This window comes from Mesocricetus auratus, unplaced genomic scaffold (genome assembly GCF_017639785.1).
Source record: "Mesocricetus auratus isolate SY011 unplaced genomic scaffold, BCM_Maur_2.0 Super-Scaffold_100013, whole genome shotgun sequence".
NCBI lineage: Eukaryota > Metazoa > Chordata > Mammalia > Rodentia > Cricetidae > Mesocricetus > Mesocricetus auratus.
The window spans coordinates 58,870,832-58,897,584 of record NW_024429196.1 but is presented as its reverse complement, the minus strand read 5'-3'; the positions used below and the strand labels follow the sequence as shown (position 1 = coordinate 58,897,584).

General features: G+C 46.7%; 1 protein-coding gene and 1 non-coding gene across 8 annotated transcripts in view; both read right to left on the bottom strand.

Annotated features, from left to right (window-relative positions):
* The window catches only part of Rreb1 (ras responsive element binding protein 1), a 178,185-nt gene that overhangs the window by 3,948 nt on the left and 147,484 nt on the right, over nucleotides 1-26,753 (bottom strand). For 6 of the 7 annotated variants that reach the window (XM_013110609.3, XM_021224983.2, XM_013110607.3 and 3 more), the window contains exons 9-12: nucleotides 16,758-16,947; nucleotides 13,158-16,071; nucleotides 6,794-6,955; nucleotides 513-1,310 (exon numbers count right to left, since the gene is read on the bottom strand). In XM_013110609.3, coding sequence (XP_012966063.1) covers nucleotides 513-1,310; nucleotides 6,794-6,955; nucleotides 13,158-16,071; nucleotides 16,758-16,947 — 4,064 coding nt within the window. The remainder of the gene's footprint in view (nucleotides 1-512; nucleotides 1,311-6,793; nucleotides 6,956-13,157; nucleotides 16,072-16,757; nucleotides 16,948-26,753) is intronic. The other variant, XM_021224985.2, reaches the window with a different exon arrangement.
* LOC121143847 lies at nucleotides 18,145-18,299 on the bottom strand. Its single transcript, XR_005881156.1, has one exon. It is a non-coding gene; the product is annotated as a small nucleolar RNA SNORA62/SNORA6 family (small nucleolar RNA).

Below are 26,753 nucleotides of genomic sequence, written 5' to 3'. Positions count from 1 at the left end.
TGTGGCAGCCAGTAAGGAGTTTGTCACAGTTTCACCAGGTCGGCTGCTACAAGGTCAAGACAAGAACAGCCCCACTCACGTATTAATGGATGACACATGGCATCTTCATAACATAGGCCAGACTAACACCTGACTTTCCTGGCATACATCTCCCTTTGTCCTTGTTAGGGTCTGGCGGAGGACTACACTGGATGTTCTAGAAGCCTGTGGACAGGGCAGCCACCCTCCCTATCTATAGAGGACAAGACTGGGGTTGGGTAGCTGAGGAAAACAGTGCTTTCCAAAACGTTCCACTGTAGATGGACCACTCTCCTGCCCTGTTGAAGGCTTGTGCCACACTCAGGGCCAAGGGGACAGCTCCCGAAGAGCTTCAGTTTTCTCAGATCAAAGGACAACCCTGCCGCCTAGCCAGTTTTCTCAATGGTCCCTGGAACTGACTTCCGGTTAGATTCTGGATGATCACGCTGGGTGACCCTTGCCTCTTTTGGAAGACTGGGTTTGGTCTCTCATACCTGTGTGTGATCTCATGTGCCGGGTGAGGTCCTGCAGCGACCAAAAGCGCTTGTTGCATACACTGCAAACCTTCTTCCTCTTGTCCGCCTTACTGGCCATGCTTTTAAGGGAGTCTGTCTTTGGTCTCTTGTCACTGTCACCCCTCTTCTCAGTTGTGCCTTCCCCATCAGAGGGACCCTCTGTTTCTTCATTCTGGTTCTCCACTGAGGCCTCCCTGGTTCCTGGGGTTGGATCCATTGCTGGGGATTCGGCAGACCTCTCCTCAGGCTCAGGGGAAGGTGAGGGCCCCTCCGTTGCTCTGCCAGCACTCTCATTCTCTGGCAAAGGTGCCTCCTTCTCCTCCGTGGGCTCCTGGCAGCTGTGTGCCTTCTTGTGGCGGCTTAGGGTGCTCAGGAACTTGAAGTTCTTTCCACAGGTTTTGCAGGTAAGCTTCTGGTCCTGCTGGGCTGTGCTCTGGCTGTCCACAGTGCCTGCTTCACTCTCCGCCAGCTTGAAGTCCATCAGCTTGCTGGCAAAGTCAAGATCCAGGCTCTGGTTGCTAGCGGTGTCCTCTTCTGGGGCATCCACATCCCCGGTGCTTTCTTCCATGCCGCACTCTTCCTCTGGCTTCTCTTCTGCACTCCTTTCTTCCTCCTTCTCAGGAGGGGCTGCCTCTGCTTTGGCCTCTTTGACAGTAAGGTCCTGTGTGGCTGGGCTGAGCTCCACAGCTCCCTCTGATGGCGGCTGCTCTTTATCCGGTGCTGTGAGATCCAGCACCTCACCTGGGGTGGTCAATGTGTCTGTGTCTGACTGGCTGTCTGTGTAAGCAAGCAGAGCAGGGAAGGGGTTCAGATGAGGTGACAGCAAGCATGCCTTTTTCAAGGACTCTACTGGGACTTGGCTGGACCCACCCCAGCAGCCTGGATACTAAACCTAGTGAGGACTTTTAAGAAGGACCAAACCAGCATTCCCACAGTTAGGCAGATGAGTTTTTGAGCCTCAGAACTCCTGACATCCACTGTCACACCTATGTTCACTCAGCTGTCCCCACCCCAAAGAAGGTGTCAGTGACTCAGGCAGTGCAGACAGAGAGGGCGTGCATTCCAGAGACTCACAGGAAGCCAAGTTGTAAAGGTTATCTTTCCAGTGCAAAGAGCTTTTACAGACATGCAACATACACAAGAACCCCCCATCTTCCAAATGTGGTCCTCAAGGAGTTCATAGAAAATGACCCCACATGTGGATTCTGTGTATATGGCACACAGATACATTCCCCAGGAAGAGGCCAGAGAAGATGCTCCTGAACCTGTAAACAATGCATGCAGAGAACCTTAAACACAAACCTGGTCAAGAGCATGTAGGGAGGGATGCAGGTGGCTCTGAGGGGCTGTGAGAGTGTGGGTGAGCGTGATGACAGGGACCTAGAGGGTGAGTCTCTTGCAGACAGTGACTTCTTGCTCCCATTTATCCACCTCCCACAGCAAAACCAGATGTGGGAAGTACACCAGCTTTCAAGGACCTTAAATGAGGGTACCATGACCAACGTTAATGACACCAAAGCCAGGCACATTGGTGCACACCTGCAAATCTCAGCCCTTCAGAGACTAAAATAGGTAAGAGTTTGAGGCCAGGTTGGGCTCCAAAGTGAGTTCAAGACCAGCCTGGCTATGAGAGGATCTCAAAAGAGAGAGACAAAGAAAAGGAAAGAGAGAAATAAAAACACATGAAAAATTAACCATATTTAAACAGTATCAGGAACATTACCCTTTCTCTACTGGGGTTAAACGCAAGGACTTGATGGTTCTAACAGCAAAATGGAACCTGGCTGAGAACTGCTGTTTAACTGCAGACCATATGTCCAATTTACCACTATGTGTTCCCTGTGCTTCCTCTGAACCCACAGAGGAAACTCGCTGTCTTACAGCTCATAGAAAGGTGCACTTTCTGACAGGCATATCTCTGATCAGTGCTTGAGGCTGCAGAGATTCCTGCACCTAACCTGAGACTCTTACTTGCTGTGGGGAAAAAGCCAGAAGGCCACCACATGCCTATCATTCCTTCTTAGTGTCACATGCTCCATCATGTGCCATCAAGGCGGGTCTTGGGGCTGGGGAGAGGAGCTGCCTCTGACTTTTATGTCATACCTGCCTGGGGCTTTGGGTTCTTCTGCAACCAAGTGAGGGCACTTCCACCTGCATGGATTCATTGGTTTCATTCTTACTGGACTTGGTAGAGGTTACTGTTTGAGTTATCTCAAGACATGTCAGAATTAGACAAGTAATCATAGTATGAAGACAGTTGTGACAAGAAACAGCAACCCTGAGAGACATGCACTGATGCTTAGGCTACACTTGAAGGAAAACATCTGCGCTCATTTTCTGGAATTACAGAGAGCATCTATGGGATGGATTTGACTGCTTGCTTTGTGAGTAATTTGGTGCGTGCATGCATGTGTTTTCCTGCACATGTGTTTGGAAACAGAGATCCATCAGTGTCTGCCGTTTTCCATCTTATTTTTTTGAGACAGAGCCTTTCACTAACCTGAAGCTTGTTGAACGGCCAGACTGGTTGGCCGGCAAGCTCCACGGGTCCTCTTCATCTTGTCTCTTGCTACCACACTCCAGGGATTTTAGGCATAAGCCAACATTACCAGATTTTTTTTAAATGAGTGCTAGGGAATGAGTCATGTCCCTAGTCCAGTTAAAAAATATGGTTATGTTCTGGTTAATTCTTCTAACCCATTACATAGGCTGTTTGCATTGTGGAGAATATATTTAAAATGATAAAGGTTCTAAAAATAAGCTGGGTAGTGATGGCACACACCTTTAATCTCAGCAGGTAGGAGGCAGAGGCAGGCAGATCTGAGTTTGAGGCCAGCCTCATCTACAGAGAGAGTTCCAGGACATTCAGAGATACACAGAGGAACCCTGTCTTAAAAAACAAAAACAAACAACCCCAACCCACTTATAAAAATAAAACTAATTTCTGAAACCAAATCCAAGTACAAGCACTAAGACTGAGTTATCCTGTTCATGATCCAGTTTTGAGGGTGGATAAGTTCTATGTACCATGAGGTTCCTGCTTTTGAACAAAAGTGACATTGTTACACTCCAAAGTTCCACTAGGGGGAGTGTTTTAACAAGGTAGCCTGTGACCTAGTTTCAGACTTAACCTCCTCACATATGGTGAGTGAGCAAGTAGCCTACCTGAAAAGACTTATCCTATTACGGCTTCTCCTCGAAGCCCCACTTCCCAATGGAGGTGGCTGAGCTCATCACTTCTTATGGGCGATGCAATCTTAAGAGGGTACTGCTTTTTGGCCCCCATCAGTCCCCACTTAGTGCCCTTGGCACTTAAGAAATCGCTGGAGGAAGCAGAAGGAACCCTGGTAGTCAGTGAGTGCCCAGCTCCTCCTAAAGGGTAGCAGATTCTGTTGGTCATCTCTAGTTACAGATCTCTTGCTTCCTAGAAATAAAATTCACTCAGCTAATGTGACAGATGCAACTGACCTACACAACCTGATGGACAGTTTTGCCTTCACTTAGCCTGATGTGTTCAAGGATGGGGAGCACTTTTGGGTACCAGTGCGTGTGAACGACAGTACTTCTGTGTTGGTAAAAGTGCCTTTCCATTAAGGAATAGTTTTAAAACACTTAAGTTTATATCGTCCAGGTACCTACCAATATGATATCTACTTCATGTATCACTAAGAACCAAGAAGATTCCTCAAGAACAGAGTGGGCCACATCTGCCTAGCAGAGGAAAGAGTTTCAGCTTAAAACTGAGTATTTAATACAGCCCTTTAAGGGAAAATTGTCTCCCATCATAGTATCTTTAGTATTGGGTGTGGGGGAAACCTGGGGTACATTTTCATGGAAGACCTCATGTGGTTGGAAGTCACATGACATCATAAAACATGTTTAGAGATTTAAAGAATTCCATCTACGCACATAAACCAAATCTCAAAAACTTCAGGAACTTCCTTGTCATTTCCTGTTTCTTTAAAACAAAGTCTGTTCTGGGATTGAGGGTATGGTTCAGGCGGTAGAGTGCTTGCCTACCCACGCTGATGGACTTACAAAGCCTGACTTTGCCTCCAAACACTACACAAACTGGTGTGGTGATATACTCTGGGGAGCACCCCAGATGCAGGAGCAGGAGGGCCAGAAGTTTAAGGTCATCCTTCCTTGGGTTTGACGATAGCTTGGGCTAGCCTGTCTCAAGGTCAAAACCAGAAAAGATTTTTTTTTTTTCCGAGACAGGGTTTCTCTGTATTGCTTTGGAGGCTGTCTTGGAACTCGCTCTGTAGACCAGACTGGCCTTGAACTCACAGAGATCCGCCCAACTCTGCCTCCCAAGTGCTGGGATTAAAGGCATGTGCCACCAACGCCCAGCCATAAAAGAATTTTTAAAGGCTTGTTCCTCCACCCCTCAGCCAGTATAATGGCCACTCGGTTTATAAATTTCTCAAATCCCTCAATTCCCATGTCTCCTGTTCTGCTTTCTCTCCTTCCTAAATTTGTTCTCTCTCACCTTGAGCTGTGTCTAGAATTAAACCAGACACTTACTTATCCCTTGGATAGTTTCAAAACTTTCAGTGACTTCCTTTCCCAGAGGCTTTGTCCCTTTAAGAAAATCTATATAGCTTCTGGGGCAGAGCCTTGGAAAAAGAAAACGTATAATTGTAAACTTAAAAAGTAAATACACCCACAGGCTAACACTTGGTGCCAACACTAAGCTTAGACCATGAATTCTGACTGAGCTCTGAATAAGCAGTAGAGCTCCTGTGAACATGCTCCGGTGTGAGCAGGATGCAGAACCCCAAAGCAACCCCGTGTCAACTGCCTTCCCTCTTGAACTGGTTTGGGAAGAATCACAGGAGTGTTCTGTAAAGTAGGCTGTAAGAAAACGTTCCAGTCTAATAGGTGCCCTGGCAATGATGGTTAATCATTAACAGGACAGTCTGCAGCAAAGACAGCTGCCGCAGTGCCTTGGGCTTCCTGGAGCTCGAGAAGCAGATTGGGCTTGGCTCACAGGGAGTCAACCATGGCGGGATACCTTTCTTTACTCAAAGATCCTGGAGAGTTATGTGGAAATGGAAGCCAGGGGTGGGGGAGAGGAGCCAGCAAACCAGCTGGACCATTCTTGTCCTTAAAGGGTCCGACCCAGGCAGAAGGACCCAGCAAGCCAAAGGCATTCCAATGCTTGTACAAGGCTGAATGAGGGTGTGGGAAGGGTAGAGGTGGCTTCCCCACTGGGGTCAGCTCTCCCTGAATCCAGTCCACTGTTATGTGTCATCACTGAGGTAAGGACAAGGGAGTCAGGGGGCTGGGGTGTCTCCCACACTACCCAGCACTCTAACCCACCCAAGTCTGAGGAAGAGAAGTCACAAGACACAACTGCAACCCTAGATAAACACATCGGTGGCTTTGGCTCAAGCACGGGCCATGCCAGCTTTCACCACCCACAGAGCTGGGCCTGCGTCTGCAGTGCCTGCACTCCTACCTAGCTTGACTAGGCAGCCTGCTGCAGCTTGGCTTTCGTACGGTGTGTTCTGGGGGTGTGGGTGGGAGCAGCAGACTTCGGCAGTTGATTACAGAGTATTAAATAGAGGACATGAGCAAATACAGACGCTGAAGGAGTGAAGGTGACATAAAAGGGATGGGGCAGTGTTAATTACTCTGTAGGGGTTGGAGGAGGAAGCAACATCAGCGCAGGAGGGTACCACCCGGATCCAGGTCAAGCAGAGCTGTGACTAAAGAAAGGACATGCAAAGTGCTCTTTCAAACAGGGACAGGTTTGTACTGGGAAGGTGTTATTGAAAAGAAAGACCGTGCTTTGCCCCACCCCGTCTCCCCTGACTAAAAGCTTGGGGGGGTTCAAAGCTCCTGCAGCACTGAGTCCACTGGGCAAGCTGGGCAAGTGCTGCTCAAGAAGGCTGCTGAAGCTGGGTCCCCCAAACTTCAGAGCTTTGCATTTCCTTCAGGGATTTACACCAGGAGCTGAAAGCATACAACATTTGCACATCCCACCTTCCTTCCAGGATCACAACAACGACAATTTCTGGAAGGAAGGTACTGGATCTCCCCCTTAGCAGCTCCCAAGTCCCCGAGGCCCTAACACTATTTCCCCAACTCCACAGGCCTTGGTGTCGGTCAGCTTGTGTTTAGTTGGGCTTCCAGTCCTCCACAAAGCCCCCTAAGTTGAGGCTGCACTGTGAGCGGCTCTAGCTCACACAGCTTTAACGGAGCTCTGGGGAGTGCCCTCCTCTCTCTGGTTCTCCATCACCTGGAGGCTCTACCTGTGCTATCATGGGATCCAACATCACCCTCTTTTGGGGGAATAAGCCCGTTTCTTCTCAGGGAGCAGGTGGTAACTCCATGTTTGCGCAACTGGTGGCGTTCACAGTTAGATTTGGTAGAAAAGAAGGCATCGCATTTTTGACAAGGGAAGGGTTTCTGACCTGAAGCAGGAAAAAAAAAATGTATTTATCTGGCTTTCTACTGCAATGAAAAAGAAAAGTTGCTTTTGATCCACTCTCCTTGGATTGCTGGCATTTGTTCACCCCTCCACCCTTCCATTTTAAGAAAATAAGAGAAACACACTTAAAACCAAACACAGAGAAACGACGACTAATATAATCATTTTCCCCTAGCCCTCATGTAATAGAGGTTGTCTTCAAGTGGCTAAAAAAGTTAACAATGAAAGCAAGATACATGTGTTTCAAGTAAGACAGTAAGAGATGCTAACACCACTATCAGGTTTTTAAAGCATGGTAAGTAATAACTGTATGACCAGAGAAAAACCATCTATGCCTTACAGTCTAACAGTCTGGGAGGCAGTATTGAAGGTGAGTGATGAGCGGGGGCAGGGAAGCAGGCTCAGCTCTCCCCAGGGGAGATCATGAACCCCTGGCAACTTTCAGGACCACACTGAGAAGTCAGAGTGAGTCTTCCATCCAGTGTGGCAGCTCTCCTCTTTCTTGACAAGCTACTTGTGGCTTCCATAGAAGAAATTCTGCAGTGACCTCCACCTAGGCCCCACTAGCAAGTGACAGGGGGACTCATGTACCTGCACATGGCCAAGTCTACATCAGCTTACTGTTCTACAGAAGCATAGGGAATGCCAGGCCAGCGCTAGGAATGAACAGGGTGACCTGCTGGGAGGAGAGTCCCTCCTTCCCTCAGAGGAGGTTTCTGCTTTGGCTGACTTATCCCCTTTATTCATTTGATTCCGTTTGCACTGTAAACATTGTGTTTCAAAATGCACTGGACGCTCCCCTGTGGCTTGTCCTAGGTTTGTGTGGACTGACGTGGAGGGCAAGGACAAGGACTCAGGGGCAGTGTGGTCAGCAGGACAGGGGAGTGCGAAGAGACTGAGGGCAAGAAGGACGAGGGAGAAAAAGAACAAGAAAGAAGGGCAGGAAGGGAAGAGGAAGGAGGAGGGAAAAGAACAGGGGGAAGGGACAAGAGACGGACAAAGAGAGAAGGGAGGACGGAGGAGAAAGAGAAAGGAGAGCTAGGAAAAACGAGAATGGGAGGCAGGAGAGAAAGAGCAGCACTGAGCTTTAGGAGAGAGAAGACAGTGTCACTGCTTTGTCCCCACCCTTTCCCCAGATTCCAGGTCCCAGTCTCTGACTGCACTGGGACAAGGTGTCGTGGACTAAAACCACAGAGCTGCTAACTAGTGCTGCTATCTTGGAACCTTGAACCTATAGGCAACATTCAATAACTGACAGGAAAAGTCACGTGACACAGCTCCCCGGAAACACAAACCAGGAACCATCCCTTTAGATTAATACTTTAATACTGGCAAAGCTTGGACTAGTGCAGTATACAACATGGGTGCTTCAGAGGCCCCCAGGGCTTGCTGCTGGGAAGAACCAGAAGGACTTTTTATCTTCCAGGGGAAGACCCAGAATGCCTGTGACAATACACCCAGGAATAATTGAGGACAAGGGGCACTTACACCCTCCTGAGAGCACAGAGCTTGCAGACCTCCTTAGGAACCGTCTGGCAGTGCAGATGGGCCAGGGATGGAGCTCAAGTGCCTGGCACTTATGAGGTCTGGGCTGGAACTACAGCATCGAAGAAAGCAGCAGCAGAAGCAGCAACATCCACCCACAAAAGCAGCCAAACAAACAGATAAAGACCCCCTGTCCAGTAATGTCTACTCTGTGGAGCAGAAAGGCACACAAAAGGTGTATAGGGTTGGGAGCGACAACATAGATGCACATTTAGAATGTACCAACAAGGGATCCTTGCACAATAGTTGAGAATCCACCAATTGGTTGGTGAGTCCCCTGACAGGGAGTCTGCAGGAGTTTTCTGCTAAAAGCATAGAAAACACCTTCATTAAAAAGAAAAGGCCATAAAGTGACTAGCTGTAGAAACATTTTTGCTATGTATTTTTCAGGTGACTATTTTGGTTTTCATTAATGATTGAACACAATATTTAAAAATATATTTAAGCCGGTCAGTGGTGGCACATGCCTTTAATCCCAGCACTTGGGAGGCAGAGGCAGGAGGATCTCTGAGCTCAAGACCAGCCTGGTCTACAAGAGCTAGCTCCAGGACAGCCTCCAAAGCTACGGAGAAACCCTTTCTTGAAAAACCAAAACCAAAAAATATATATTTATAAAATATTATAAATAAAATTAATAAAATACATGTAAAATATAAAATATTTTAAAATGTCCTTTGCTATTTGTCAAAAAGCAAAATGGCAGCTTCCTTTAGGTTTGGCTAGATGGGGAGGAAGAGAACAGAGGCAAAAGATAAACCAGGGGGCAGGGCTATTGGCCAGGCATGAGCTAAGCAGCACAATGAAGCATTGGTTCAAGTACTAGCACCAAAGGTGGGGAGGGGAACTTAAAAAAGAGGAAAAGGCCAGAAGCTATTGTACTGGGGTTTGTTAATGTTCTTATTTGTGTCTGTGCATGTATGAGTACATTGCATGTGTGAGAGACCTAAGAGGGTATGGCATCTCTTGGAGATGGGGTTATAAGCGTTTGTAAGATGCCCAGTGTATTACATGTCTGCTGGATCTGAACTGTGCTCTTAACCACCCAGCCTCTCTGCGGCTCCACTACACTGATATTCTTGATTTCAAAGGAAATGGTAGCTTCCTATATCTTAAGTGGTTTACTTTTCAGTTTTCACATGTTCTTCCTTTACAGGTGGTTTGGACAGCCAGGCTATATTTCATGATAGAGAGTAATGTTAATGCATGACAGTTCAACGATAGTTTGGTGGCACCCACCCTTTAGATCACAGGAAGGGCTTCAAATTGACAAGAAATACAGTCATTTAAAGCTCATATGTTCACTGCAAAAAAAAAAAAACCCTTATCTTTAAAACAGCAGCATGCCTTGCAGAGAAGCAAAAATGGTGAGGCTCTTCAGTATTTTATAGTAGGTCTGTAAATCACCAGAGGACTTGACTCACATCGCATGACATAAAATGACCATTGTGTGTGTGTGTGTGTGTGTGTGTGTGCATGTAAGAACAGCAGTAAACATAAGGAATTACTTTTACACCCAGGGCCTGTATGTCCCTCACCCCAATGTGAACATTAAAAACAGTCAGCCAATATTCATTCATGCAGAGCAGTCAGAAAAGGAAGAGGCATTATCTGAAGGGCACTGGGAACAAAGCCAGGCAGGAGGAACAAGAGTTTGCTGAGGACAACGGGACCTTGTTTGTCAAGACCCAAATGGACGGATGGGCTGCAAATGTTCCCTGAAGAGAATCAAGGTTAGAACTCAGATGGAGTTTTTTGTGGTGACAAGACTGCAGAAGCTCAAGTCTCCCTGAACTTTCCACAAACTCTACCCTCAGGACCAAGACAGCTTTCTTCTATTTTGTTTGTTTTTTAAATCTTTTTTCCTCCTCCTCCTGCAGTCAAAGCTACTACTTATGCAAAAGTGGTAAAGTAAAAACTCGGGCTGGAGCGACAGTTTACTGTTCTTGAAGACCCGAGTCAGTTCTCAGCATCTATATCTGATGGCTCACAAGTACCTGTAACTTTGACTCCAGGGGATCCAAGATCCTCTTCTAGCCTCCACAGGAACTTACTTGCACACATATGTGCAGTTACATACAACACACATACACCAACATAAATTAAAATAAACCTCAGTAAGGCATCCAAGTACAACAGGTTCCAGTTGATTCCTTCACTGTGAAAACATCTCCCTAACTCAATCTCCAGTGCTTGTTACCCATCAGCAGTGGGTAGGAGGTGAGGGGGAAGAACTCAGAGCTGGCAAAGGAGCTCTAAGTACCCATGAGAAAGTGAGTGAGCTAGGGAATTCCAGATGTTGCAGCTGGAGGGGATTCTCAGAGATTGCACCATCCTAGTCCATCACTGTGGAACAAGGAACCAGAGCAAAGGAAAGGAGGAAGAGAGGGGGCAGAAGCTCAGAGGCACTGGTTGTTTGCTGGCACTCCGTCCTGCTGTGGCCTGAAGTCACAGGATGAGACGGAATTGGCATGAGATACAACACATTCAGAGAAAGAACGGTGAGCCACAGGCTTGCGGAAAGTTGGAGGAGGGAGAAACAGCATGGAGAAATCACATAAAGGACACGAAAGATGACAGCTTACTGCTCGGATGCAGTCCCTGGAACCTAAGCAGGGTAAAGGGCTAAAGTCATGTTTGTGCTGGCCGGTCCCCTACTTGAACATTGAGCACTTGGCCTCATTACTCCATTGTAGGGCGTGGGTAAACTGGAGAAATGTGTTGAGACAAAACATGGACACTAGGATAATCCCATAGAGTAGATGATAGGATGGAAGGAGGCATCTCTCACGATGTAGGCAGTAAGCTTAACTACAGTTGAAACTGGGTTTCCCTCAATGCTGTTGGCTGGAATTTATTTTAAAAGTAATTTTATCCCCACCCCACCCCGTGTGGGTGTGTGTGTGGGGCACATGCATGTAGAGGTCAGAGAACAAGTTGGTTCTTTTTGTCTACCATGTGGGTCCTGGGGACTGAATAGGTTTAGAAGCTCCTAAACCAGAAATGATGGCGGCTATCTGGCAATCAAAACCCAGGCAATCATAAGGAATGAACTCTCAAGTGGCAATATGTCTCTGGTATCTATAGACACCAGCACAAATTGAAAAGAAATGGACGGGTACTACAGTTTTCAGGGAGACTGTCAGTTTGTCGGAGATGGGCTATCCACAGACAATGTGCTAGGTCTACTGAGGAGCCTAGAGCTTTCGTTCATTTAGAGGAGGAAGTGGGAGGGGCTGGGGGAAGTGACAAGGTCCAGACCATCTCACAAGGCACAGCTGCACTATCATCCTTCCTAGACAGAGTGCAGCTCACTCCAGTCTCCATTAGCACCCCCTCTACAATACTGTTGGAAACTTTCTAACTACCTTCAGTTTCTATAGCTTGCAAGCGAAATGACAAGATGTCCAGTTAAATTTGAGCATCACTCAAATAAACAAGTAACGCTTTCATCTGTCCCTAACACTACAAAAATTACTTGTTGACCTAAAATTCAAATTTTGCTGGTGACCTAGCAATTCTGTACTATACATATAGTAATAATAATTTGTGTTTCTTTTTCAGTCTTTTTTTTGGGGGGGGTTTGAGACAGGGTTTCTCTGTATTGTTTTGGAGCCTGTCCTGGAACTCGCTTGGTAGACCAGGCTGGTCTCGAACTCACAGAGATCTGCCTGCCTCTGCCTCCTGAGTGCTGGGATTAAAGGCGTGCGCCACTACCGCCCAGCCTTTTTTTTTCAGTCTTATCTATTAGTATTTGAATTGTCAACTCCAAAAGGGTAAGGACCTCAACTCAATGTAATAGCCCGAATGACCAATGATACAAATCCTGTTATAATACTAAAAAAATTATAATTATGATAAAAGGTAATGGCTATTGAAATATTCAGGGTACCTAGCATAAAATAATTTAAAAATATTCTGTATTTAAGACTTCTAAAATTCAACTTCTAGAAACTGGAATCTGAAAAATATTTCTGGAATATCATTTTGGTAATTTAACTCTGCTATTTAGAAATTTAAATTATAATGAGAGTGTTTCCCTCAGCACTTGATATTTACAATAAAAAGAACTTAAAATTATTACTACTACCAATCACCTATGATAAATATTCAAAACAGGAGAAAAAATAAAAAAAATAATAGGGGAAGGTGCAGCTACATTAGAGAAGGGAAAGCAAATGGCCAAGTGACACTTGGCAGTATTGCCTTTTACATGTATGGCAGGCAAAGAACCCCACACAATGTTCAAAATGAAAATATGGCCCTGAAGATACCAGGAAGAGAGTTCTCATGTCAAAGCGCCAAACTCATTACCTCTCCAGTTACCTTAACGCAAAGTCCCACTTGCCTGGAATTGCCTCCGTACTTAACTTAGTAGAATATATTGACTCTTGTCAGGCAAGGGATGTGAGGAGGGAAGTGAGAGAGCCTATGGCCACTGTCACCTGTGTCTGATCCATCTGTTTTCCAGTAACCCTTAGTGGCTCAGACCATGTGCATAGATTATTTGGAAAGTAACAGCCTGTGGCTTCTGAGACACAGAAGATTGGAACACGAGAAAAGAACCCCAGACTTTAGACCTACCCCTACCCCTCATTCTCTTCTTTCAAGGCTCACCATCTGGTGAGCCTTGAGGGCCTTACCAGTGTGTGTAAGCATGTGCCTCTGGAGGGAGCTGGCCCAAGGGAAGACCCGGGGACAGTGGGGACAGGTGATCTTCTGCAGGCAGTTGGCATAGGAGTTCCGCTTTGCTCTCAGCAGTCTGTCTTCTGCAGGGCTACCCTGCTCCTCATCACTGGGCCCATGGTGGTCTGCAGGGGCTGCAGACACCTCATCTTGAACGTCATCTTCTGCAGTCTGCAGAAATGGACTGAACTTGTTGGTATCTGTGGTGGCCAGCATCTTCTCGATGCTAGCAAACTCCCCGCTGGAGTCCAGGTCCACACCACTGTTGTTGGTGAGGGGCCGGTTTCTCATTCCTCTTTTCCTACCCCTCTTCCTGGATGAGCCAGATGGCCCCTGCTCAGTAGGTAAGGCTTCTTCTGGGCTGCTGGCTGTAGGAGGTGGGTCGCTGGATTCTTTAGGGCTTGTGATGTCAGTGGGGGTGGTGACAGCTTTGGGGACAGAGCTTCCTAAGCTGTCTGTGGCCACAGTGTTACTGCTGGTGATCGATGGCCCAGGGTCAGCTACCTTCGTTTTCAGCAAGGTAGGGGCTGAGGACACAGATGAGATGATCTGGGCAATGGAAGCCAGCGGAGGCAGTTCCTCTGTCACAGGGGGCTTTGGCAAGAGAAGGGGTGGCTTTGGCCGTAAGGGCCGAAGCAAGGCTGGGTTGTTCAGGAGAGCAGAGTTTCCCAGGAGGGGAGGACTGCTGATGAGAGCTGAGGAATAAATGGGAACAGCCAGCTGCACAGAGCCCTGGAGAGGCTGAGTGTGGGGTTCCAGGTTGGCGGTGGTAACGGCCACTATAGTGCCTGTGGGGTTTTCCAGGCTCCCTCTGGAATCCACAGTCACTGACAAGGTAGGGCAGGGTGGTGGGCAGGGAGAGAGCTGCTCAGCTTTCCCAGATTCTGGTTCTGGTTTCTTGGCATCACTGGGAACAACTGTGTCCTTGTCTCCTTTCTTCATGCTCTTGGGGATGGATAGGTCAATGGGCTCCATGGAGCAGTCATAGAGTTTAGAGGAGGAAGAGTTCAGCGAGGAGGACACATTTTCCTGCTTCACTTGGACTAGTGCCAGGCCCTTCTGTGAAAAGTCAAGGGGTTCGTTGAAGTCCATTGCAAAGCTGCTAGCTGGCTCCAACTTGACAGAGATGTGGGAAGGTAAGGGCTGGGTGGAGTTTGTGTGAAGAAAGCCATTTTGGGGCTCCAGGAAAGTGGCGAGGGGCTTGCATTCACCAAAAGCAAGGCAGCTGCCCTCTTCTCTGGCAGAGGCCTCTGTGGACGTATCTGTGGGGCCAAGGCCACCATCTGTGGCAAGCACATAGCTCTCGATGTCATGCTCCGGCACGTGCAGGTGCTGCTTGAGGATGTGATGGACACAGTTGCGCTTGGCTGCAAAGGTAGCATTGCATTCCTTGCACTCGAAGGGTTTGCGGCCTTTGTGGCAGCCACCCAGGCCCCGGCTGCAGTGTGTACGCATGTGAATGCGCAGCGCACGGTAGTGCTTCAGATCCTCACCGCACAGCCTGCACACCGTCTCTGGGGAGCAGAAGGCATCCACCAGCTCTGCTGCACTGCTGCTCACGTATTCTATGTTCTTTTCGATGTCCTTTCGGGTGGCCTTGAGGTGCTTCTTGCGCAGGTGCCGCTCACAGTTGGCTTTGACTGTGAATGGGTAGTGGCAGATCTTGCAGATATAGGGCCGTTCCCCGCTGTGTGTGCGAAGGTGGCGGATAAGAGCGGCTTTGTCTGCAGCAATATAGTCGCAGATGTTGCATTGGTAGGGTGAGATGCCCAGGTGGGAGCGAACATGGGCACGCAGAACTCCAGAGAAAGCAAACACCTGGTTACAAAAGCGGCAGGGGTAGAGAACCTTGCGCATGGCGGGGGTCTTCTTGCCACTGGGGCCTGTCATGATGGCCTTGAGGTCACCCTCTGTTATCTCTTGCTTGATCTTTGCTTCCATGTTTAGGGGCAGCAGGGCCTCGATGATGCTGTCCTGTTCTAGCTGTGTCTTCATCTCAGGCTGACTTGGCGAATCCACTCCAGGCTGCTGCAGGAAGAGCTGTGTGGTGGTGTTTGGCTGGACCCCAGACTTGGACTGGAGCAGATGAACGTTGGAGGCAGCCTCAGCTGACCCCTTAAGGAACTTCAGGGATTGTGGAGGAAGGCTAGGGCTGATACAACCTGGGGATGCCTGCTGTGCATTGATGAGAGGTGGGGGTGTAGATGTGGCTACCACTGTCCGGGGTGTGACCAAGGGCTTTGGCTTCAGAGGAGGCATGTGTTTGAAAATTGCCTGAAGTGGGGTGGCAGGAGCCTTGGAAAGCGGTGGAAGACTGATTTGTGGGGGAGCTGAAGCTGCCATCTTTAGAATCTGTTGGATGTCTGCTAGCTCAATGGCTGACTCTCCTGAAATAGGCTTAACCACAATACTACTGTCCGGTTGGATGATGAAGCCCTTTTGGAAGGGCTGCAGGGACAGATGCTTCAAGCTCTCCTTGGTAGCTGGGAGGACTGTCAGGGAACCACCTAAAGAAGCAGCTTCAAAAGGAGACAGACTCAGTACATTGGTGCACCCAGGGTCCTGAGGTAGCTGACACTTGAGTGTTTGGAGCTGTATTGCTTGGTTGTCATCTGGCAGGGGCCCCTCAGGAGGTGCAGGCTTGATGTCTTTGGTGTGCTGCAGGCCCAGAAAGGCCAGGAAGACCTGCTGGTCCAGGGTATCATCAGCTGGGGCCTTGGTCTGGAGCTTCTCCCGGCCCTGATCAGCAGGGATATGGGTCTGCCTGTGCAGGATGAGTGAAGACAGCATGGGGAACGCCTTGTCGCAGGTGTCGCACACGAACCGGTGCTGCTCGCTGATGCACCTTCGTAGGTTTGTTTCACACCAGCCCTAAGTAAAACCCACCAGCAAAAGCAAGGGAGAAAAGGTGAGGATTAAAAAAAATGATCCTAAAGGGACGTGTGAGAAGTCTGTTATATAACAGCAGCTCTTTCCATTAATACAGAGAGTCACCCTTTCTGAGTGTGACTCCGAGACTGAAGTAAGAAAATGATGGACAATGAGCAGGAATCTGGCTTACAGCCTGTGGGCCACATGTGGCCATAGACAGCATAGAATTGTAAACTTAAAACATTAAGGAATATTTTTCACTCAACTGCACAGTTCACAAGTGTGAACTCTGTAGACAGCAATGTCCAATTGCAATGGTGTGTGTGTGTGTGTAATATATATATATATATATATATTTTTCTCTAATATCCTTTCTCTCATTAAATTCCAGACTGGCCCAGTCTACCCTCCTTGGGTACTTCGGATGAGAGGGATCGATGATCTGTTATCTTAGGTTGTATTTTCTGTGAGTTTTTGTGTGGATCTAGTTTACTGATACCTTCTGCCCATTCTTCAGGCTTTGAGGTTTAAAGTTGTAAATTCACCACCCCTATCAGAGCCCAAGAACCCCAAGGAAGACAGACTGGGCCAGCCTAGGTCTTAGGAAGAGAAAACACCACTAGCCTACCCCACACAACTGCACACACTGTAGAAGTAGCCGCAGGCAGAATGGTCCATCAGCATACCTGAGAAATCCGAGGGAACTTCCTACAGGAGAAATCAGTAAATCCTAAATCATGGAAGCCAGCAGGAATCGAAGGGTTGTTCTGGATGAAAGGTCTTCCCATGGCATCTCTGGGAAGCTGCTTGTGGACAACGGCATTGTGGCGCAGCATTCCCCGATGTGTCCGGAAGGTCATGCAGCAAATGTCACATCTAGGCAGAAGGAGTGACAACCATGAGGAGGCAGCTCAGTCAGGGTCTCCACTGATCTGTTAGCTTTATCATATGTTTGTTGCTTCATTTTAGTTGAATAAAATAAAATACAGCACAATTGCTGGTGGTTAGTGCCCCCCCCTTCTCCCTCTCCAAGCTAGGTGTTGGTGGCGCACACTTTTAATCCCAGCACTCAGGAGGCACAGGCAGGTGGATCTCTGTGAGTTGAGGCCAGCCTGGTATACAGAGCAAGTTCCAGGATAAGCTTCAGAACTACATAGAGAAATCCTGTCTCAAAAAACAAAAACAACAACAAAAACAAAACAAATTCTAATAACTGGTACCAAATCTTTGCAGATGATATAATATGTATGTATGATACTATTATCCAAAGTCTGTGTACAAAGAGAAGACAGCTGGGATTCTGAAGTCACCAAAGTGAGACATTGCCCCCCATCCCCATCAACAAAACAAAAAAGCCAATGCTTCTGGGCATGATGGTACATGGCACTTAAGAGACATGAGGCCAAACCCCTTTTCAAAACAAACACCACATGTCTACATGGCACTGGTGAAATCACACAGCACTTCTGGTATTTAACTGAGATAAACTAAATATATTGGTAGCACTACCACTATTATCTGAAAAATAACCACATACTGAGCTCAAAATAAGTACAAAAGCCTTGCCTGGGAAGTGGCCGGGATGCCAACAGGATCGTGGGTTCCATGATCTCTAGATCTTCCCTGAGTGAAATTTCAGGTGCTACAGTAACGGTATTATAAGCATTCCCAGTCTGTACTCAGTACAGTCACTGAGACCATGTAGCTAGGTAAACGGAAACTCATCAAAATTCCTCATTCACATAGAGCTCATTGGTGGAGGGCAGGGCAGATGTGCTCATCTGCTTGATGGCAGAAAGTCCCATTTATTTGTATAACCACATCTCACTCTAAGGGGGGATTAAAAAATTTTTTTCTATGTGAGAACAAGTGGATTGGGGCAGGGTTTTCAAGATAGTTTCTTGTTACACAGGCACTTTATCAAGCTGGCCTCAACTAGGAGATCGGACTGCTTCACAAGTGCACTGGGCAGCAAATAATTTCTAAATGGGGTGTTAGGGTTGGATCCCAGTGTCCGAGATGGATTTGCTAACAAGCTGGGAGAACAGGACGCTATCGGAAGGCAGACTGCATGTACGTGGCAGTGACCACTATCAATCCCAGTCATCGAGGCAAGCTCTACTGGTGTTAGCGAAAATCCTGCCGTGTATTCAATGTAGCACACTTCAGACACTCAGAAGTTCACTGGCCAAGGTTGGCCTCCACCCTGAGCTTTAATAGTGTGCAGTAAGGGGGGGGGTCTTGTTAGCACTATTTACAGAGGCAAAGCAAGTTGCTCCCATTTACATTACATACTTGTCAACGGAAACTTTGTTCCGTTCTTTCTAGAAAGACAAGGAAATCACTGAGCTCACACTGCTGAAAAGTTGAGGAAGAGTCTGTGCAGACCTGCTTATCACTCCCAAACAACTGCAGCAGAATGCAGCCTTGTCAGATACCCACCTCTTGCCTCTCTCTCCCCTGGTAATCTGGGAGCATCCCCTAAACAAGATTTAGAATAACATGTTCCCATCAGCCACTGGAAACACAATGCTCTTTTTGAGGGGACTCTACTGAGCTTCTAACAGGTGTGGTCATGGAAGTATTGGACACAGACAACCCATAGCACACGTGAGGACTGGAAATGCTTTGGCCATGGGTTCTACTGGTGTGGCTTCCACCTTGAGAATGGGTTATGTCTGGGGGAGACTTGTTCAGGATCCATCCCTTGCCAGCATACAGTGAGGGCTAAGTCACAGGTTAAGGGACACTTAGTAGGACAGCAGCATAGATACCGTTGGCACTTTAGGCCAGGGTCTTTCAGCTGAAACAGGTTCAAGTTCTGAGAGTAGGCATGTGATGCTGACCTCAGAGGCTGAGGAAAACCTAGGTTCAAGTCCACTGAACATGCCTACCAGCCCACCTCCTCGCGCTGGTTAAAAAGATGAGAGAAATATTAGAATTAGGCAAACTGACCTCTGACCACATGTTTGTTATTATGAAATTGCTGTTACGTTTTTTTTTACATATGCTATAAATGTTTCTTCACATGTGCATAAGAAGGGGAACTACTTTACCTCAAATAACTAGTAAGAGTGAGGCGAGGTTTTATCACTTCAAGTCTCAACAGTGATGACTTCGAGCAGCTGCTAAGCGTGGGGCAGGGCACACATAATGTGAAAGGGCTCATTTTCATGCTCTCCTGACTCACACTTGGGAGACTATAAGAGCTTCTGGAAGGGGTGGGCAGGGCACAGGGAACAGAAAGACAGAGTGCTCCATCCACAGCATCAAACTGCTGACTCAAGCCTGTGTTGGTCTCTATGAACCAAGGCTAGTTCAGGGGCTGCTCTGTGCCTTTCCTGAAAGGTGGAAAAAAAAAAAAAAGAAAGAAAGAAAAAGCAGCATAGCAGAAGACCTGTCAAGACACCTCCACTTGCTATATTCAGGAACTCATTAACATATTCTTCTTATGGTAATTTACTATATACCATAGTGTATATAGAATTTTAAATTCATAATTACTAGCGCAGGGCACTATCTGAGATGCTAAGATCCTACAACATGCCGGGCGGTGGTGGCGCAAGCCTTTAATCCCAGCACTCGGGAGGCAGAGGCAGGCGGATCTCTGGGTTTGAGGCCCGGCTGGTCTGACAGCCTCCAAAACAATACAGAGAAACCCTGTCTCGTAAAAACCAAAAAGATCCTGCAACATATATCTAGGCAGATAAAGTTAGTAAGAGTGGGCAATCAGTCACTCCCAGTAGATGAACACTTATTCTCAGCACATGTCTAGTTTGAAGCCAGCAGGCTTATACATGGCAGAAGGGCTTGTTAATCAGGTAAAAAGAGGTCTCACAAATAATTTAAATACACCTTAAATACTGTGTTTGAGCCATAACATATAAATATAAATAATTGATAAACACAATGATCCTCATTACTTAGGAGTTCTGCACTTTTAAATTTACATATGAAATTAAATCCCAAATTGTGGTGCTTTTGAGTTTATTCACAAATATGTACAAACAATGACAAATTTGAGTTTGTATAATAAATATGCCCTGCTGAGACAGGAGGAAATCACATGAGGCCTTCTTGTTCAGCTCTTAAACTATAGGTGAATGTCCTTTCTAGTATTTCGTGCCACGTTTCTTGTGTTCTAATGCTGGCAATTTTGGTAAATAATGGTTCCTAGATGTGGTTCTGAAGCACTGTCCAGGGTCTTAAGCATAGGAAGCTGTGATGGGCCTTACAAAAGAGTACAAGCATTAGAGAAGCTTCATTCAGGCATGGGTTACAACGGAATTGGTTGTCGAGTTCAATGTTAACGAGCCAATAACACATATTCAACACACAGGCTTTAAATGAAAACACAAAGGTTATGTTCTGATTCTAGTTGATGGAAGACAGTAGCAAAGCTCCAGTGTATATGTGCATGCGTGCAAACACACACACAGACACACATACACACACACACACACATCCCATACAGGTTTAATTTGGAGAAAGTTTCATATGGAAAAATAAGTGCTTTCTCTGGCCCACCTTTTATGCTAAACATCTACTTCCTTAGGCCCTGCCTGCTTGCCCTGGGGCCACAGCTGAGAAGAGAACATTCTCTCCAACCTGTATGCTTGGAACCTTCAAATCAAGTCTAAGATCTACTTTTCACACTTGCAATTTCACAGAAATTCAGCCTAAGCACCCCTATTTCACATTTTGAAATTCTTCCTTCTTAATAATTTCAAGTTTGTAGTCCTGAGTGACCTTGAACTCTCTATGTAGACAGGCTGGTCTCAAACTCACAGGGATATGCCTCTTCTGTCTCCTCAGTATTGGAGGAGATGGGGTTTTCTGTGTAGACTCAGCTGTCCTGGAACTCACTCTGTAGCCCAGACTGGCCTGGAACTCACAGAGATCCCCCTGCCTCTGCCTCCCCAATGCAGAGATTAAAGGCATACGCCACCACTGGTCGGTTGGATTTTGTTTTTTAAAGGATCTCTGCAACACCAAGTAGTTAAGACAATAGGCACCTTTGCTTCCCTTCTGAAAAGGCTTAGAGAGGCTATGGGTCTGTGCCAAAATTACAGTTATGAAGTAGCAATGAAATAATTTCATGGTTGGGGGTCACTACCACATGAGGAACTGTATTAAAGGGGCACAGCATTAGGAAGGGTGAGAACCATTGATTTAGAGTATGTCACAAGCAAGCTGCTTGAAATGGCAAAAAAAAAAAAAAACCCAAAAAACAACCCAAAAAAGCAAATACCCAAATCCCCGACATAACCCCTGAAACAAAAAACATCCCCTTAAATAAAACAACCCAAACCAAAAAGCCACAACTGCTTTGGAACCATAAATGTATTGTGAGGCTGGGTAAATAGGCACTCTTAGAAAATCCTGTGACTCTTTACCTCACACTCTGCACCTGCTGATAGACTTTAAATAAAGCCCGGGAGGAAACGTCACCTAGAAAAGTAGGGCCTTTATCAGAGACAAGGGTTTAACAGCCCTCCCCAGACTGGGAAGCATGGCTTTGCAACCTTGTTTCTAAGTGCTTGAAGGACAAGGGAGGTCACTGTAAATCTGGGGAGCCTGTGGCAGCAGGCAGAGTCTGCAGCTGGCGTTACTCTCAGGACATTGACAAACCTCGCTTGGGTTTATCACTCACTCTTCGTTAAGGCTACAGTCATTTGCTGGGTGGTCCCAAGGACTCCGTTGTCCTCAACCTGGGTTTGTGGAGCATCTCAGCCCTGCCAGGAACCCATAAAGACAATGATTGCAAAATATTTAGAGGAGACAGAAACATACTCAAGAGTCACAGTGAAGGGAGAGCTGTAGGAGAATTTCATTTTGCAACAGGCCCTGACGACGTGCCAGAGAGAACTTTTATACACCAGACTGGATATCTTTTTTGTTTTCTGGCAAAGGAAAAGGCCCTATGTTGGAAACAGAGGGCAGCTTTTCCAAATGGAAACTAACTTTGCTGTCAGTAAATGTATCTGGAGGAAAGTGGATTAAAAAAAAAAAAAAAAGAAGCTATAAGAACTTACACTTCCTTCCAAAAAGAAAATCATCTTTTCTAAACCATATTGAAATTGGTTACTCCCTGAGACCGGGGGGGGAATCACAGTGGAAAAACTGCCATGGGATAGTTTAAGGAGAGACTGCACATATAACACAGGGGTGAATACAAAAGCAGATTATTTGCCTGACTTTTCTACAGGCATGTTCAACATACTGACTGTCAAAGCATGGGGCTCACAGACACAGCTTTCTGCACCCCAAGGCAGAACACAGGTACTGACTCACTTAGAAAGTACTCAGATTAGCACCACATCAGCCAGTATAGCTAAGAAGATGAGAATTTCAATTTGGCATGTTAGGACAGAGTCCAACGTTTTTCCCAGTCACTGAATCTGGGGTCCTACCTCAGTGGGGGGAGGGTGGGGCTCCAACAGTAGTTCTTGATGGTGGGAGGAGGGGACAGCTGTGGTGTTGGAACAACAGAGAAGAGAGATGCCTGAAGCTTATCTCTTCTCTCCCAGCCTCCCTTAGTACCACTTGCAATATCACCGATGGGTTCTGGTAGGCGTGAAACACAGATAGGAAGGTCTGTGGGTGGGGGTTCTAAGGACCGGAAACTCCTCACAGCAGCAAGGCCAGGATAACTGAACAAAGTTTTGATTGTACCTGTGGTATGTGAAGTTGTAAGGTAGAGTGGGATTTACTGGAAAACTATGATCACAGAGACCCACAGTATGTGCTTAGAGAAATATTTTTTAGTTGTCAAAGACATGGGGAGGCACTGTCACTACTGTCACAGAATTGATTCTATAGGCTTGGAGCATAGCTGAGTGTAGGGCAGATGCTTACCATGTGTAAGTCCTGGGACCAATCCCCAGTCATAGGGGAAAAGTTCTGAACCTCTGTATCCATAGGCCCATCCTTTCTCTTTCACGTTATCAGTAGGCAGAAGACCGCCACACTCTAGCTGTGACTTTTGCCAGGTTGGGAAGATTTCATTGCAATTGTACTTGGCACCACAGGGACTGATGTCTACTCCAACCTGAGGCCGTAGAACTATGGAGGACCCAACCCAGCCAGCCAGCACTCAACCTGCTCAAGTCATCACAGCAAGGAGTGGGCCAGCCAGCTCCACCAGGTCAAGGGAACACTCATGAGCTGAGGTTTTTGTCCTTTCAGTTCTAAAGAGACACTGTAATGAAACAAGCAATGTTGTTCTACTCAGATCCACTCAGTTTTATAGGAAAAGTTCAAGATTTAAAAAGCATTGAAACTGAGTGTGGTGAGCACTTGGGAGGTGAAGGAAGGAGGATCAGGAGTTCAAGGCCAGCTCTGGCTACATAACAAGTTGGAAACCAAGCCGTCTCAAACAAAATTGCTAACTGCTGTATGCCACGTGCCTAATTAGGAAGGGAACTGAGATACCAATTCCTTTGATGGCAAGCATTCCCGTAAAAAGGGGAAGAAGGCATCCTTCTTTCATTTACTTTTTTTTTTTTTTTTAAAGAAAACAGCGAAGCTAAGGAGAAATGTAGTGGGATGGTGGAATGTTATTATGGTGTATATATCCATACAGGTTCTCAACGATCCAGTCCAAAATAGTTTTTAAAAAATGGACCAGGTATCTTTTCTTTGTTAACTTTGTAGCTAAGTGATTTCCGGATGTGCCTCTTCCAGTATCTGCAGTATTTTATTCATCTGCAGAAAGTTTCAACAAGTAACCTAAAGAGGTATGCAACTCTTAGTCCCCTATGGTCTCAGTCCCAGAGAGTACACCTCCTGGGCAGTGGGGTCCAATCTGCCTGTAACAGCAAACACTCAAACTGGAATATAGAGCAAAATCCTGTCTTAAAACAAAATAGCACCGCCCAAAACAAACAACAAAAAACAATGCCTCCTTCCAAATACAGAGAGGGCTGCAAACATGTCTCAGTGATCAAGAGGTGGTGATGTTTTTAATAGAGGAATCCAGTTCGGTTACTATCCCATGCCAGGCAGCCCACAACCATCTATAAGACCAGTCCCAGGGAGTCAACATCCTTAACTTTTCCCTACTTACACTCATTGCATAAATCCCGAAGGGAAAAAAAGAATTAAGTTGGGAGTGGTAGCCCACATCGTTAAGCCAGCACTCCTGAGGCAGAGGCTAGTGGAACATAGCAAGTTCCAGGACAGTTAGGGTTACATAGAGAGATCCTGTCTCAAAAAATATAAAGAAAAGGAACTTGGGGTAGAAGGGATAGACAGATACCTCCCCTCCTCTTAAGCATAAAAAAAAGTTAACTTTAAAAAATTAACTACCCAAAAGATCCTGTCAAAAGACTACAGTGGCAAATTTCTATTTTTACAATTGTAGGTTTCCCCAACATGGGACAAAAAAAAAAAAAAAAAAAAAAAAAGCGGGGCTCTTTTATTTGCAGACATCAAGGTCCTTCAAGCTTCTGCCTATTTGATAGTCTATAAGGGTTACAATACTCCCAGGACACAGGACACAAACCCCATTTAAGTAGCTGCTCAGTGTTTATAAAAGCAAAACTAGATAAAAATGGCTCTTTATGACAACAAAGAGCAAAGGACAAATGTTTTTATGCTCTGTCAAGTCCACAGTACTTGAGAAAAGAAGTCCTGGAATTTGACTTCTCTGTGTCACTGGGATGGGATAGTCAAGAAAGACCACACCAAATCGTTAACTGTTATGCTGGAGGGCTTAAAATACTAAAAAGAACACACACAGGCTGGGGAGATAGCTCAGACATGAGGACACCCCACCCCACCAAGCACCCCATAAAAGCTGGGTGTGATATCCACTTTTACACGTATGAAAGCACATTGCCACACATAAAATAGATAAAAAACCCTTTAAGAAACAACATGTTCTAAGGAGAACAATAAATTTAGTATTTGTTACAGTTCCAGGCCTATATCATTCTCCTTCATCCTCACAAATCATCAAATCTATTTCCCAGATGGAGAAACTGAGCCTTTACTTGCCTGAGGTCAAGGAGATGCCAGGCAGCAGTCTGGGACCACGCTGACTGCCACCCCATTTGCAGATGTCCCAGGTCCTCAATGCCTGGGCACTTTTCCTGACCACTCATAACTCCCCACTCCCTGCAGTGAGCAGAGCCCCTACGAAATACCTGCTGGGAGGGTGACACTCCGCCAGTCAGATTCCCTGAGACATCCAATTCCTTGTTCATTATAGAGTTTTTGATGGAGACTGGTATTCCTTTTAAAAAGGGATTTCATGCTTCATTTTTCCTGTTCTGTCTCCAGAGGCCAAAAGGAGTAAGTGCAAACAATCCCTCGTCTAGAGCCCCACCCCACCCAGACATTCCTCTTCCCTCAGCCCACCCTCCCTGGCCCATCCTGGGGCACAGAACTGACATCCACAGCTGCAGTAATCTCTCCCAGTTGTTGTGAGCAGCAATGACAGACCCCTGGCTGGGTTGACTTCCCTTGCCACATCCAGGCTGTCTACCACAGACCAGCATCCAGCTAGGCCTGTTCAATGAAGCCAGCTCCACTCTTGGGTGGTGAGGAGGCTCTCTGTGAAAGGTAAAACAACTAAGGAGCCTCTAACTGCAAGGCTAGGGGAGTATCATTCCCTTACAGGCCTCTGTCCTCACTTGGCTGATCCTTGGACCGCTGGAGTCTTAATAAAAGACTCTAATATTCCATTTACATTCACCCCTGTGTTCAGCATGTTGACATACCAAGAATCTCGGGGGTGTCTCTGCAGGTGGTAGGTGTGCAGTGAAGGGGGTTGAACAGTCCTCAGAACAATCAAGAAACAAAGACAATCATGTCCTGGTATGTCTCACCAGGTGGCCCCATAGCCAGGATGCACGGTAAGGGGATGGCTGCCCTGCAGCTTGCTCTGGCCAGGATAGCGCTTAACTTCCCCTCACAGCCCTGGGTGCTTGCCCAAGACCGCTCTAGCATCCCACATTCTTTTTTGGTTTTTCGAGACAGGGTTTCTCTGTGGCTTTGGAGGCTGTCCTGGAAATAACTTTGTAGACCAGGCTGGCCTCGAACTCACAGAGATCCGCCTGCCTCTGCCTCCCAAGTGCTGGGATTAAAGGCGTGCGCCACCAACGCCCGGCTGCATCCCACATTCTATCTCCTGACTGACCTGAGGATACTGCCTTAACCTTTAAATCACCTCAAGATCAATAATATGACCACAATGATGGCCGTACCCTGAAAGGAATGCAAGCAGTGCCACAGTCCAATGTCAGATCGTAGCCACAGTGTCTTTGTTGGCCCTGAACGTGCCTACCCTCCCCCACCAGCCTTTTTTTCTGATCAGCCTCCAGGTCCCACTTCAAACATCCCTGTTTTTCTCAAGACTGGTCAAATGCCTTGCATTGTCACAATGAGGACTCCAGTCATTTGTTGGATATATTTTAACTAAAATAATGTTAAAATTACTTATTACCTAATTCCCTTTAATCAAGAAGCCACCTAAGATTATACAATAACTTGGGCCAAGTTTGCTTTTGGCAGCGACTCCATCAACATGGTGACTACCCAGCTCCACAGCCCACCCACTCTTGGGGAAGGCCTCACCGCCTCTTGGCTTGTCTTTAACCTGCTCTGTGAGCTGATCAGCACCTGGCATGGGACTGCTTTCATTAAGAGGGGCTAGGACTGCACACAAGCACAGGCAG